Source organism: Amphibalanus amphitrite, unplaced genomic scaffold (genome assembly GCF_019059575.1).
Source record: "Amphibalanus amphitrite isolate SeventyFive unplaced genomic scaffold, NRLGWU_Aamphi_draft 000163F_arrow, whole genome shotgun sequence".
NCBI lineage: Eukaryota > Metazoa > Arthropoda > Thecostraca > Balanomorpha > Balanidae > Amphibalanus > Amphibalanus amphitrite.
In genome coordinates, this window is record NW_024881658.1 from 781,021 (window position 1) to 795,144 (window position 14,124).

The 14,124-nt window shown below is 50.1% G+C and overlaps 1 protein-coding gene across 2 annotated transcripts; it reads right to left on the bottom strand.

The window, feature by feature from the left end:
• Nucleotides 1-1,391: 1,391 nt before the first annotated feature.
• On the bottom strand, nt 1,392-13,447 carry LOC122383441. 2 transcript variants are annotated; one of them, XM_043369874.1, is made up of 7 exons: nt 13,370-13,447; nt 11,705-11,765; nt 5,241-5,492; nt 4,392-4,538; nt 3,986-4,063; nt 3,427-3,572; nt 1,392-1,790 (listed from the first exon to the last, which is right to left on the bottom strand). In XM_043369874.1, exons 2-7 carry the CDS (start codon nt 11,753-11,755, stop codon nt 1,700-1,702), a joined length of 765 nt encoding a protein of 254 aa, XP_043225809.1. In that variant the 5' UTR covers nt 11,756-11,765; nt 13,370-13,447; the 3' UTR covers nt 1,392-1,699. The 2 variants fall into 2 exon arrangements, with proteins under 2 accessions (XP_043225809.1, XP_043225810.1); XM_043369875.1 differs by having other exon boundaries at nt 13,150-13,395.
• Between the last annotated feature and the right edge of the window lie 677 nt (nt 13,448-14,124).

The window sequence follows — 14,124 nt, forward strand, 5'->3', positions numbered from 1 at the left end:
CCTCCCCTGCCATAGCGAAGTTGGCTAAGACCCCCATAAGGGCGCGGGTGAATGCATATTGCATACAAATATTCGAGATTGCGTATTGGCTGAATGATCAGTAGCATGTCAGTCTACAGTCATGTGTGGAGTTTTCAGTCACATGCAGTCACATGTGGAGTCTACATGTTTTTCTCAGCCTATCAGTCGAGGTCGCCGTGAGCAACCTGAAAGTCGTGATGTCCACAAGTCGGTCCACGTCTTGGGCCGGTCCACGCTGCCAACTTATATAGACGGTGTTTGGCACCATGTCTAAAAGCATAGGAAGGTTTTATGTCAATGTAAACGTATGCTGTGGCCAGTGAATGTCAAGGGTCGGTCCAGAATCTAGAATGCTCCAGCTCTCTCGCTACTTTCGTGAGGTCCACAGAATGTATGTTCAATGTTCATGAAGTCCGAACTCCTCGAGACCATTGTACGAATCGCGTAAGTCTGCGTGGTCTGTCCGTGTCCGTCCAGATGCACGTTCTTTCAGTCTGGTACCAGTGAATGTCTGAAGCTGGTCAAATGTGGCAATCACGTTGTGGCATGTCCGATCGGCTCCTTGTGGGCCGTTGGCTTTGTGGGCCAGACTCTCGTACCTCTGCTTCTCAGTCTATGTACTGTGTCTCTGTCCAAGTCCAAGAGAGTCACGAGCCAGTGCTGTGGGTCCTGCAGTGAAGTTCAGAGTCGGTGAGGTCGTCCAGTCCAGTCCGAAAGCTCCCAAAGGTACGTGATGTTGAGTGTTTCCAGTTTTTGAGTCCAGTGAACTCTTTTCAGGAGATGTGATAATGCGGGCGCATCCGGTGAGCTCGGCGATGGTGTGTGCTCTAAAGGAACAGAACAATCGACGTAAGTATGAAAGCGGTTCCCGACAGGCTTCGCTGTGGAATATCGATTTTGGGAACCTGGTAAATTATCATCAGGAACTCATAATGTTGCCTAGAAAGTGCGGTAATTTTCTCATATTTTATAATTTGCTCATTGGTTCGTACATTCAATAAATACAGTTGTTCGATATTGCCTTTTGTGGGAGATGCAATTTAGGTTGACACGCCGACGCCTATTTGAAGTACGCAAACGTATGCCAAACTCTCTTTGAGCTTTCGCACCCACAGTATCGGTTACGGTATCACTAATGGAAGATGAAAAAAGACCACGAACTAACCAGTAACGTAGGGTGAAACGATTGAGCATAAACACACTTCGAAATCGTTCCCTTCAACCCTCTGTTTTTTTAACAAGCCAATCGCTGATGCTTAGGCATTTCGGTCATATGGCCTTGGGTTTTTCTTTTCCCGAGGGATCCTAACCTAATCTCAACAACAAACATTTTGCGTTGTAAAAAAAAAAAACGTTATAAAAGGACACGCTTGTACGCTTCTATGAACACGTGTATTGTATTGTGGGTAGGCCAAACATTTACATAAATATTTGTCATCCAGCTCGCATATACATGTAGGCAATGTATTTCAGAGGTGATACAACACCAGACGTATTCAAAGATGCATCCGCAATCTACAACATACACCAATCGGTAGCCTTCCCATTTACATGTCTATATTACAGCACATTTTCGCCTCTTGGCACCTCGTGTACAAGTGTAAAGTGATCCGATTTACATAAATACACTGCTCCCAGCCGCTGGCCCTTGGCGGTCGTCCCACCACCGAGGGGGGCGTTAAACGTACGGCTGGGCCTGACGGGCTGCCTTCTCTGCCTCCTTCTCCGGGGTGGTCAGATACGGGTTCTTGTACGGGTCCAGGTTCACCCTGTGGGCGAGACGGACATGGGTCACGTACGGGCTCTCACATGGAGAGGGACAGTCTGCGGTCAAATGCGGGCTCACCCATGGAGAGGGACAGAAGGCGGGACTTGCCCAATGGGCGCAAAATGACCTTGTAGTCGGCGCGCCCTAAAGCCCCATTAAATAAAGGGGACCCGCCCATTCAATGGTACACCCAACAACCGCCCATCCTTCTCAATGGGTGAACTCGTACAACCGCCCGACCATCTCGATGGGAAAACTGACAAATACCAAAGCTGACCAATACCAGCCCCTCTCAATGGGTAAGCCAGAGTCTGGCCGATGTCAGCCCCTCTCAATGGGTAGGTATCTGACTACTGCCGGTCCCTCTCGGTGGGTGAACCCTCATCCGACCAATGTCAGTTCCTCTCGACAGTTGAGCCCGCATCTGATCAATGTCTGACCCACAGAACGGGTAGCCCCGCATCTGACCAATGTCAGTCCCTCTCCATGAGCGAGCTCGTGTCTGATCAATGTGTTTACTGTATGCCTGGCCTATTCAAATACATTAGCCAGAGGGGTGTGGTAATAACTGGTGTAAGCAAATTGACCACGGTCAAAAACGAATTACCAAGTCAACATTTTGGGATGGCCTCGTTCAAAAAACGGCTAAGAGCTTCGGTCTAGACAATTATTTTATCGTTGGCATACAGTAAAATACATACCAAACTCGGCCGGTGATAAATTTTCAAGACCTCAGTCCTTACTGATTTTTGAACGAGGCCGAAGGCCGAGTTCAAAAATTCAGTAAGGACCTCGGTCTTGAAAATTTATTTACACCGGCCTCGTTCAGTATTATATAACACCGTACGCGGTACTGTGGTTCACCTGATCCTAAGACTGAGAACGGAACGGACCGGTCGAACCCGCTGTATCGTGGCGATAAGTAGTCTGTTCTGGTTTGTCATGCGGCTAAAACGGGGTTGCAACAAGGTGCTGACTGCTGACTTGATCTAGAACAAGCAAGGTGGCGAAAGTGATAGCGATAGATAACGGCCGCGGACCCGTGCTGACATTTTCCTGTTTCGTAGCCGGCCATTTACCATGCATTGTTGCGAGCGTCTCGGGTCACCATACACCAGCGAGTCCGCCTCGAGTCCGCCTCGACCTCAACCTTGACCAGTCGACCTTATTTTATCCATTCGAATCGTGCAGCAGTATTCGTGATTGCGGTCAGATTTCAATGAAATATTTCATTCGATAAAAATCTCATTTTGACGGGCGTAGTCCGTTCATCGGATTTGGCCTCGATAAAACAGGATAATGCTTACATAGCTAATTGTTTGGGCTTGCGTACGCCGTCACTTTTCTGCGCCATCAGGCGTGTCCAGTGGCTGCCACCGGACCGTTTTCCGGCACTGCGCCTGTCGAAAGTGGCCGGGTTCTTGCACCAGCCGTGGCGGACACCTTTCGCTTTCGGTGTCGTGTTTTTAGACCGCGATCACCAGCGCCGCCTGACGAGATTTTGGCGACGAGATTTTGGCGACAACAGCGCCGTCCGCGAGAAGGGGAGCGGGGAGTTGCCTTAGGCCTAGGGTTGAAGTCTGCACTCTGAGGTGTACGGGGAGTCGTTGGGAGGGAAATGAGTCGCCGACACTCACTCGTAGAGGTTGACGGAGTCGGCGCAGTTGACGTTGTACCACCAGTCGCACGTCAGCTCGTACTGGTTGAAGATGGTGCCGTTGGTGCAGAGGAAGTTGGCGCCCGTGTAGCCGTGACGGTTGTCCTCCTCGCAGATGTGGTACGCCTATAGGGGTCGAGACAGAGTCACACAGGTCATGTCGGGTTGAAAAACTGGCTAAAAGCTGCGACATTTCTGAAGGTTGATTGATATGTGGTTGTGAGAAAAACGCTAACTTCGTCATTGCCGGGCGAACCATTTCAGGCACTCAATCAACCTTTGGTGAAACATTCAATCAAGTGAAATTGGCTGTCACGATGCTTCTTAGGTTCAACTTGGCCCGTAAAATCATAATAGACCTTCAACGACCTGCTGCCACTTCTCTATCATAAATTCGTCGAAAGGCCGGACGTCGCAAACTTCGGTAGGTAGAAAGCACTAGTAGGGACTCAGTCCAGGCGAGTGCGAGATTGAGACTAGGGGAGGTACTCGGGCAGTTTTGGGCATTTTGGGCGTAGTATTCGTCCGGGTGCGTTCACCTGACAGCCGGTCTCCACGTCGGCGTAGAGGCCCGGCCGGTGGGGCACCGAGTCGCACGTGAACTTGGTCTCCGGCACCTGTCAAACACCGAGTCACACGTCAGCAGGGGACGGCGTGACGTCACTTGGCTGTTCAGTCGGATCCGCTAGGTGACTGATCTGGTATATTGGAGCGTCGGAGATATCCGAATCTAAAGTCGAGTATCCTTACTTCAAACCTAGTCCCTTCATTTAAATTGGGATGGGAGTCAGCAAATGCACCTCCTGCTATCAGTTACGATCTACAAATCCCTCGTGTTGTTACCTACTTCATGGTTAACTTCGCAGCCCCATCTTAAATACACAGAGTTTTGACCAATATCACTCAGTCACCCTCGACTTCGACTTCTCCGGCGTCGTTCCTTACGTATGCCAGCACGGGATAGTCCTTTCCGGGATAGCCGGGGATCTTGCTCAGGTCCTGGATGTCGATGCCACTGCCGTAGCGGGGCTCGTGGAGTTTGCCCTCGGGTGCGGTGTAGAGCACGGGACCGGCGGGCTGCAGCTTCTGCACCTGTGGATGGAAAGATTGTGACCCGGTCAGGTCAGAGGTCGGGACCGTCAGGTTAGGATCGTGGCAGGACCAGCTCAACATTGATGAGGTCGGCAGGAGGTCAGGTCCACAGTGGGAAGTTGCATGGGTTCAGGACATTGGAGGTCGAGGGAGGTCACTGGTCATGGTGAAAGGTTGGAGCAGGGAATTGTAAATGTCCTTGAGGTGAACCAACGAAACAATTATCAGACATCTCCATATTCGCTCAGATATACAGATAGATACAAAATCCGCTGAAACTACTGTTCATTATCTTGAATGGCTTTTAGCACAGTTTTGAGAGACATTATGAATATAATAAGAGATATTAACCTTACTCTCATATTAGCCAAAAGATATAAAATTTCAAAAAGGCAAAATACAGTTTCGGGAGCTTTCGGCTTTGCGCCTTTATCAACCGTTATAACGGTTGATAAAGGCGCAAAGCCGAAAGCTCCCGAAACTGTATTTTGTCTTTTTGAAATTTTATATCTTTTGGCTAATATGAGAGTAAGGTTAATATCTCTTATTAGAAACTACTGTTCCTTCGAAACTGCGATAATGTAAAACACTTCCACAGACCGCCTACCTTCTGGGTAATACCGCCAACGCTCGTACTGCTTGCCCATAGTGGCACATCTCTCTGAGCGAACAGCCGCTCATATTCCCGATTCGGTATCTCACCTGTTTACGCTCGCGGGGTACGAAGGGTTTGGGCTGGTACGTCCTGACGGGAAGTGGTGGCGGCGGGGGCAGCGCGCCGTGGGCCAGCGGCGGCCCGACGGGAGGCAGGCCGGCCACCAGCGGCAGGGCCACCGGCCCGCCGTCCGGCGACACGTAGTTGTCATAGGCTGAGGGGTCCTCCACCTGCGGCCGTGGCGGCCGGCCGGCCCGCTTCGGGATCTGACCGCGGTACAGGGTGTCCTGGCTGCTCACCTGCGGAAACAGGGACCCGGCGCTGTCAGATGGGTTTCTGGTGCATTTAATAAATTCTCAATAGCGAGCAAAATGTTTTGGGCGTCTTTTATGTTATTTGTTCTGAGTGCGTTCAATTCGGGGTTCCTCATTGATTCATTCTCAACGAGAGGATTTCACAACATCCTCGATATTCGGTAACTTAAAAATGAGTTCTAAAAAAGAAAGAAAATCACTGAGGCATCACCGTGACCGTCACGGAAGTGTGCAATATCATCAGCGTCACAGTCCCATGTAACACCTTGCATAATGTCGAGTTCCGCTGTCCCAGGTCGCCCAACCGTATCATATTAATCGCAGTTCGAAACGCCACGATTCGGGTGTTGGCCTGGCCCCACGATCCGTGCATTTGATATCGAGTGCTAATTTGGTTCCGCTTTCCGCTCTCACGACGTGACCACGCCGCTCACGAAGTAACGAGCTTAGTATGCATGGGACTCATTGTTTTTCTGTGCACATGAAAACTCGTGCTCATGTTTAATGGAACAAGTCGGGCACGTAGCTAGGATTTGGCCAAGGGAGGGGCGGAGTAATCCCGGGGGCCTCCTTTCTACAGAGGGCCTCCTCCCTAAAGGGGCCTCCTTTCTACAGAGGGTCTCATGCCTACATAATTACATATACAATATAATGCAGACTTTTGTTCAGCTTTCATATGGCCAGCGCACTGGTATGTTTCTTTATTCTAACCGCTGCAGCGGTAAGAAACATAGGTACGCATATCACAAGTCTCCGAGTGGCATTGGCAAAAAAAAAAACTTGGGCGCCGCCGCCGGCGGCGGCGGCGGCCGGACCGCAGCAGGAGGGGGAGGATCTGCGAGGAATGGGTGGATACTGGATGACGGCAAGAGTAACACTTGGTGTATTATCATATATCGTTCAAGCGCTTAACCGTATTCTGGGCGGGCTCTGAAAGACTCTGAATCGGGCGGGGGCCTTTTTGGCCCTCGTCAGAACTCGAAAAGCACGAATCGTAGCGACTAGCGACAAACGGCAACGGCGTTTGATAGTTCGTTGAACGACTTACAACTTTTGTAAACAACTTTTTTGGGTCAGGTCAATATTGAGGTCGCCAGAGGTCATAACAAATAATATGGTTTATAACGACCTACATACAGGGTGTTTCATAATTAGTGTTCATTGTAAATGTACCATTGGAGGATCTAAAATAAAGCAATGATCGATAAATTTATACGAGCATTGTTGCAAAAAGATTGGCTTTTTTATCTGTGCAAAAATTATCCCAAAGCATTCAGTCTCATGGCCGCCATCTGCCGCGATGTCAGCAGCACAGATGCGATGCACTGCGCCGTTCACACAAGGAGAGGCAGTTTGGGCAGTCGCAGAATACGGTAGGCTGAGAAACATAACTGCGGTCCGCCGTAGGTATGGGTGCCATTTCAAGGAAAAGCATAACGTACCATTACGGAATTACGGCGCGACCCTCCCACTACACTTCTGGAACTACAAAACACCGTGGATGCATTTGCTCGTGGGCTGAAGCCAGAGGACGTCAGGCAGGCGGTTCGGCATGTCTGCAGGAGGGCCGAAATCTGCCTCCGCAGAAACGGCGCCAGTGCCGAAAACTGAAAGCATGCAAGTGTCTGAAGCCATCACGACAGAAAAAGCCATTCTTTCGCCAATACAATAGTATATCGCTCTATGTGTTATGAATACAATTACTTAGATTTTGAGCATATTTAAAATGAACATTCATTATGGAACACCCGATAGGTCAACTTCAAAATCTGACCTAGGAAGGTCACGCTGGGTACCAATCGGCGCGTCATGACCAGGCGAACGGTTTGGTACACTAACAACTATTTAGCACCATCATGTCGTGATTTATTGGCTAAAAACTGTTGATGACCTCACCTCACCTCAGATGATCCTTCCCGGTGCCCCTGTCAGTAAATGCCACCTGGGTGCTTACAGATCAGCTAATCTGACGTAATTCAGAAAGAATTGGGTGATTTTGACTCGTTTACTCGAAGCAGGACACAGTTCATTATATTTTCCAACAGGCTTGTCACGATTCTGACCTGACTGACGTCTGCAAGATTGAAACTATACGGTTATCAATTCTTTCTGTGTGAATGATGCCACGTTTACTTGCTGTAAGTAAAACATGGTTTCGTTAGTAAATTTTCCTAGGTCCAGGTGGTTTGCTTCATTTACGCCGTAGATGAAACAAACAAATCGATGGATAGGTATATATTAATTTCCCGGTCAAATGAATTATTATGAGTTGTGCGAAGCATGGCTATGGGAATATCACCACGGTCTGATAAATGGTTTGGGTTATTTCATGCATCGTAAAAATACCAACACAGCCACAGGTAACTATATATTACAGAAATGGGCTGTTGTGTTCATGCATTAACCCGCGCCCTGCCGGGGGGGGGGTGTTAAACAGCCCCTACAGTTTACCGTGAATATCTCAAAAACGGCGGCGCGCCACACTTTATCCTACATCATTTCTACATATGTTGTGAAAATTTCAGACCCTGGTCACTTAAAGTCAGGTCACCAGGTCAGGTCAAATGACCTCACTACATAAGTTTCAATGTCTGCCAAAGCTACACGGAGTGACCAACCGCTTTGAAACTTTCAAAGATGCAAATGCACAAGAGCGACAAAATGCAAAAAAATGTATGTCTTGGAATTTTGATATCGATGACATAAGGTCAGGTCAATTTTGCGACCATTGGAAGTCTCCTTTTTAGACGGAAGTCATTATAAACACTCTAACACACTGAATTACTAGCATCTTAGACACACTGAACATGAAAATGGCACCCGTGACCCCTTTTTATAACCCTGAGGTCATCTCAGGTCACCAATGGTATCTGACTTTTTCGCGAATAACTTTTGATAGAGGCATGCTAGAGCGATGAATACACCTTAGTTGTGTTTGGCTCGACGATACGGATGGACTGATATGGAACTTAGCCCTTATCGGTCAGGTCATGACCTTGACCTGAGGCCAGATTTTCAAGTTAACCTTTCAAGGTCAATTGATAGTTCATTCCACACGTCTTGACGAGAGGAACACGATGCTGGTAAAGGGAAGTTCGTGCAAATTTTGAGACGAAAGTTATTGCCGAAAACTGGTTTCCGAAAATATCGGCTATTTTGGCAGTTTTTGCGGCCACTGCAGGTAAAACCGTTGACGGCAAAACCGTTGACGGCACCCGGCATGATTTCTCTGAGCGTATTTATACAAATAATTTGTCTACATAGGATAGGGCCTTCTGTTTACAGAGGACCTCCTCCCCTGTCCCTTCCTACAGTGGGCGGCGACGCGGTTGGGAGTCTATTCTGTACAGTTTCCTGAGTTCTCAGTTATAGTGAGAACTGAGAACTCTCTATAGAGAGTAGCAGGGAACAGAAGCCGGAAGGTAATTTGCTTACAGTGGGCCTCCACTCTATGTACTTAATATACGACGCTGTCTTTGACTACCGGGGGCCTCCTGCCCACAGAGGGCCTCTTATCTACAGAGGGCTTACTCTCTACAGATTGCCTCTTATCTACAGAGGGCCTCCTCTCTGCTGAGGGTGTCTTTCTCTCCAGAGGGCCTCCTTTACAGAGGGCATCCTCTCTACAGAGGGCCTCCTCTCTACAGAGGGCTTCCTATCTATTTAGGGCCTCCTCTCTTCAGAATCTCGTCTCTACACAGGACCTCCTCTATACAGAGGACCTCATCTCTGCAAAGGGCCTCCTCTCTTCAGAGGGCCTTCACTCTACAGACGGCCTCCTACCTACAGAGGACCTGCTTTCTACTGAGGGAGTCCTCCTCTACAGAGGGCCTCCTCTCTTCAGACAATCTCCTCTCTACAGAGGGCCTCCTCTCTTCAAAGGGCCTTCTGATTTCAGACGGTTTCCTCTTTACAGAGGGCCTGCTCTCTACGGACTGGAGGGCCTCCTTTTTACAGAGGGCCTCTTTTTACAGAGGGCCTCCTTTTTGCAGAGGGCCTCCTCTCTACAGGGGGTCTCCTCTCTAAGGGGGCCTCCTCTCTACACAGGGCCTCCTACCCACAGAGGGCCTCCTCTCTACTGAGGAGTCAGAGGGGCCCTAGCGGTCAGACACAGACACTAGTGGTTATTCACAGGAGATGAGAAGGGCCCTAGCTGTCACTTGTCAGGCTGGTCAGAGGGCCCTGATTGTTCTGACGTCATTTTTTAGATTCCTGCGTGAATTTCGTTCGCCTCCGACGTGATTTTGGCCAACGTGGGCCTTCGGCCCACGTTGGCCTGAATCCTTTCGGGGGCCTCCTGAAAACCCCAAGGGAGGGGCGGGCGCCCCCTCCGCCCCCCCCCCCCCTTGGCTACGTCCCTGGAACAAGTCACCGTTCCGAAGTGGACTTTTCGTCTGTGAAGGGCTGCAAAGTGCAAGCCTTTCGCATGGGAATCTGAGCGAATATACCAAGGTGACGGTGTACCACACCCTGTGCTCTTAAAAAACCAAGGTTTTTATCCTATCGATTACCTATCGATACCAGGGTTACCTATCGATAGATACCTATGAGTATTGAGTAGGTAGCATAGGCTGCAGACAGTAACCGGTCGCTCGAGCGAAACAAAACCTCATGCGTATCCTCAGTTGCAGGGTTGATACCTAAAGGATTAATAGCTTTATGATCCTAAAGTTAAAAATGATTGGTACAGCTCGCGCAGCAGTGATGGAAAATTGGCAGTTGCTCTGATCACTGTCCTAAGGATGGTTTTTGTAAGGTCTTCATATGACTGGAAAAGCAAGACAAAGAGATTAGTTAAGATCTGCGATGTGAAGAATACACCTGGCATGACCACAATGCAAGGAGTTTAGGGACAGAAATGTCTGCTGCTGCTCTGGCTGTTCAGAACCGGTACTATTCGTTTTAATTGAGGTCGCACATTGTTCTAATTATGCAACTGCAGTCAAGACGGGCCATTTGCCTGTGCTTTGACAGTATGCACCTGAGGTCGGGTAACGGTTGGCGCTTGTAGCCGGTCCCCCTGTGCCGGCGGCCCGTTCCCCCGTGCCGTATAATGAAGCGGGACGGCGGCCGGTGGCGCGGAGCGGGCCACCTCACGAGTCGGCCCGGTGCCCCTGACCCGAGGCCGCGACCACGCCCTTCGGCCGGCACTAGCGAGCGACTCGGGCCACCGAGACCTTCTGAACGAACAGCCGTGTCCACAGCGCTCACAGCGGGCGGCATATAGCGGCCAGACCAGGCGGCTAGCTCGGATCAGGACAGCGCGTAATTGGGTGCCGAGCCTTCTGATTGCACTGCGGGACACTCGGGTCGCACTGGCGTATTTAGGAGGAGAAATACATGGTGCAGGGGCACGCGAATTCTTCATGCATTTGGATGGGACAGTGCGTACCCACAACAATAGATGCTGACGCAATATTCACGATTTTCATTAGCACATTCAGTAAGTTCCTTGGGACGAGACCATTGAATAGATAAAGCATTGTAAGAGAAAGGAAAACATATATCAATGGACTCTTGCGTATTTTCGAAATCTCACCGAAAAGGGGAACAGTGATTTTACTAACCGTTAGTTTATATTTTGCCATAGCATGCCTCGCAATCTAAATGGGCTTTGACAAAGGCAACGAAAACAACCTACGGCTAAGCTAATAGTCACGAGTCGCGAGGTGGCCTGTTTGAGAATGACCACTTATCACCAGCCTGAATTGCAGCGGGTGTGATTGAGTGCGAGTGTGACGATCTGAGCTGAGTGTCAGTTTCTACCTAAACATACCGATAGGTAGGTATATGAAATAGGGAGGCATCGTTTATTTTACGGGAAATAACTCGGCGTAACTTGGTAATTGGTTGTTCTGCGTGCTACATCCGCCCGTTACGCATAGTTTCTTAGTGAAGGGTCTATTTCCTTCTCTTGTATCGTGGTAAAGAGATTACGCATTAGGGGTCGGCTGTTATCCAGGAGTCTCACTGCCCCACGCGTTATGGCCTCGGCCACCAATATAGCCGACGGTTGGCGGACCGGCCCGGTATCTCGTAACCACCGATTATCTGCTCCCGGGCGTTGATAAACTTTGATAAATCGCAGTCTAATTACAACTCTCGTCCCATTCACTTGTATCCTTCATTCCGAACGCCCCACGACATTAGCTGGCAGCCATCTGTACAGTTGGACACACGCGTAGTGAGCGTCTTACCTGGATGGCGGCAAGGAGAGCCACGGTGCACAGCGCCAGGCGGCTGGTCATGGCAGCGGCTCTGTAACAGGGCAGCACACTGTCAGAATCTTTACCCCAATCCGGCCCGGGACTGTGCTATAAGCTGCCGCTGGAATGACGTAGATCAGAAACGGTTACATGCAGCATGCTGACGATTCTCATGCGTGGCTGCGTGGGGACTGCAACGCATCCTGGGCGTCTAGCACTGGATATAGTTCCGCTGTGATGGCAGACGTGTAAAGAATGCGCCTTTGCACAAGAAACTAACCCTAGCGCGGGCTGAACCTGAATGGTAGGCTGTACCGCAGTGCTAGAGCCGACAACTGAAGACTGCGCTGTAGCACAAAAAGCCATTGGCGCGGGAGCCGGGGGGGGGGGGGGGCAGTGGGGGCAGCTTGCCCCCCCAACTCTGGGGCCGTGGGGGCGGTGCCCCCACAGCTTTGAGACGGAATACCACACTTTTTTGCAAATGTTTTCTTTTTTTGTTGAAAAAGCCGAGGGGTGAAAAATAAGTGGCCTAAAACCGGTGAGAAAATTAGATTTGGGGGTACCCTAGGTTAATCTCTAAATTCTCTATTATGGTGTGCCCCCCCAGTCGGAAAGTAGTTCCCGCGCCCCTGCAAAAAGCTAACACCATCGCGGGCGAAACCTGGGTAGTAGACTGTACCGCAATGCTAGGGCCGACGTATAGAGACTGCGCGATATCACAAGAAACGAGCACCAGCGCGGACCAGCCTGGGTAGTAGGCTGTGCCGCTATACTCGGCGCCCTGCCCGGAGACCGTAGCTGGGCACTAGACACTAACTCAATTGCGTCTGGCCTGTATGGAGCCTGCAGCGTAATTATTTATATACACTGTGCGTAGGGGGATCGGGAGACTGCATTGCTGCACACCAAGGTAGCACAGTAAGCCTCTCCTACGGTCTACGGAGATTGCAGCGTTATGTTATGTTATGTTATTTATGTGGCACCAAGGTAATTTCAAAAGCCTCTTTTATCGGGAACAGGTATAGATATGCGCGATTGACAAGTATGCGTAATTAACCCGAAATACATTCACTAAATTAGCGTAGGCGTAATTATTTCGCTCATGAATTGCGATTTACATATCATTTAGTGCGTGAATCTACTGGAAATTTCGCTTGGATTGAGATTCACAGCGAGAAATACGAGTACAACGATACTAGAGATGCTTAAGAAGATTTTTGAATAAAAAGCGTCACAACCTAACAGATATGGCTCGCTAATATCACCAATATCGAAGAATTATCCATATTAGTAGAGCCCCGCGCTGAGAAGATGACAACATCGAGACAGCAGCAAGACAGCAAGACAGCAAGGCACCACCACCTGCCGACCATCACCAACCACGAGCTGGCCCATCACCAACCGCCAGAAGCGAATCACCAATAACCAGTACCTACCACCACCGACAGGCCGTGGCCAGTGGCCATTGGCCAAGCACTATCACCACCATCCGCGGGTATTCACCAAGTATCAATTACCAACACCACCACCCATGGGTGATCACCAGCACCAACACCACTACCACCGTGGTCCACCACCAATCACCAATCACCAGCACCACCACCAGAATATCGTCACCACTAGTCTTCCACCGGCGGGAGCGCGCGGCGGCCTTACTATGCGGACGGACGCGGTGACGGCAACTGACGGCCGACGACGTGACACCGCCCTGGTGACCGCTCGGCTCCGACCAGGGGGGGGGATGACGTCACGGCGGGCGCGGCCGATGACCTTTGCCTGGGGGCTGACCTGTCAGGTAGGTAGGTAGGGGGAGGGGAGGGGGCACTGGGCAGCCGATGGTCCACTTTCACTTTCGGCCGGGCGGGGCGAAGTGAGGGGCGGGGTGGGGGGGGGGGGGAGGTGACCGTGACGGAGCCAGAACAGACGGTGACCCCGCCCTTAGGAGGAAGGTTGGTCGAGGATGGCGAATCGCTGTGGGGTTGGGTGGAATTGAAGACGCCCCTGGTAACAGGTTACATGTTCATGAAGTGACGTGTCTGACTCGATCACAAGCTGAGGTCTGTCCTTGCCAAGGACTCCTTGGTCTGATCTGACCCGACCGAATTGATGTGATGCCAGGCTGACGACCGAATCATGCCTGACCCAGTCAGACACCTGAGGTCACCAGTCTCAGAGCAATGAACTGGATTACATGAAGGGGTCATATGGGGTAGGTTAATCTGAATGATAGGTATTAGGTACCCAATCCTGAGGGAGCGCGATAGCGGGAGATGACATACGAATTTAATAGTTACTGCCTATATTCCTGGGTCACAAAATACTTACTTATGTAGATAAGGTGGAATTGTAGTGGGTCGAGTAAAACAACTTTCGAAAATTATATTATTTCGAGCACACTGCCGCTACTAAAA

Excerpts from the sequence above, each read along its gene's own strand:
- LOC122383441 (XM_043369874.1), bottom strand. The coding sequence starts at position 11,755 with ATGACCAGCCGCCTGGCGCTGTGCACCGTGGCTCTCCTTGCCGCCATC. Across the intron at positions 5,493-11,704 it reads CTCTCCTTGCCGCCATCCAG|GTGAGCAGCCAGGACACCCT; the intron begins GTAAGACGCTCA and ends CTGTTTCCGCAG. Across the intron at positions 4,539-5,240 it reads TACCCCGCGAGCGTAAACAG|GTGCAGAAGCTGCAGCCCGC; the intron begins GTGAGATACCGA and ends TTCCATCCACAG.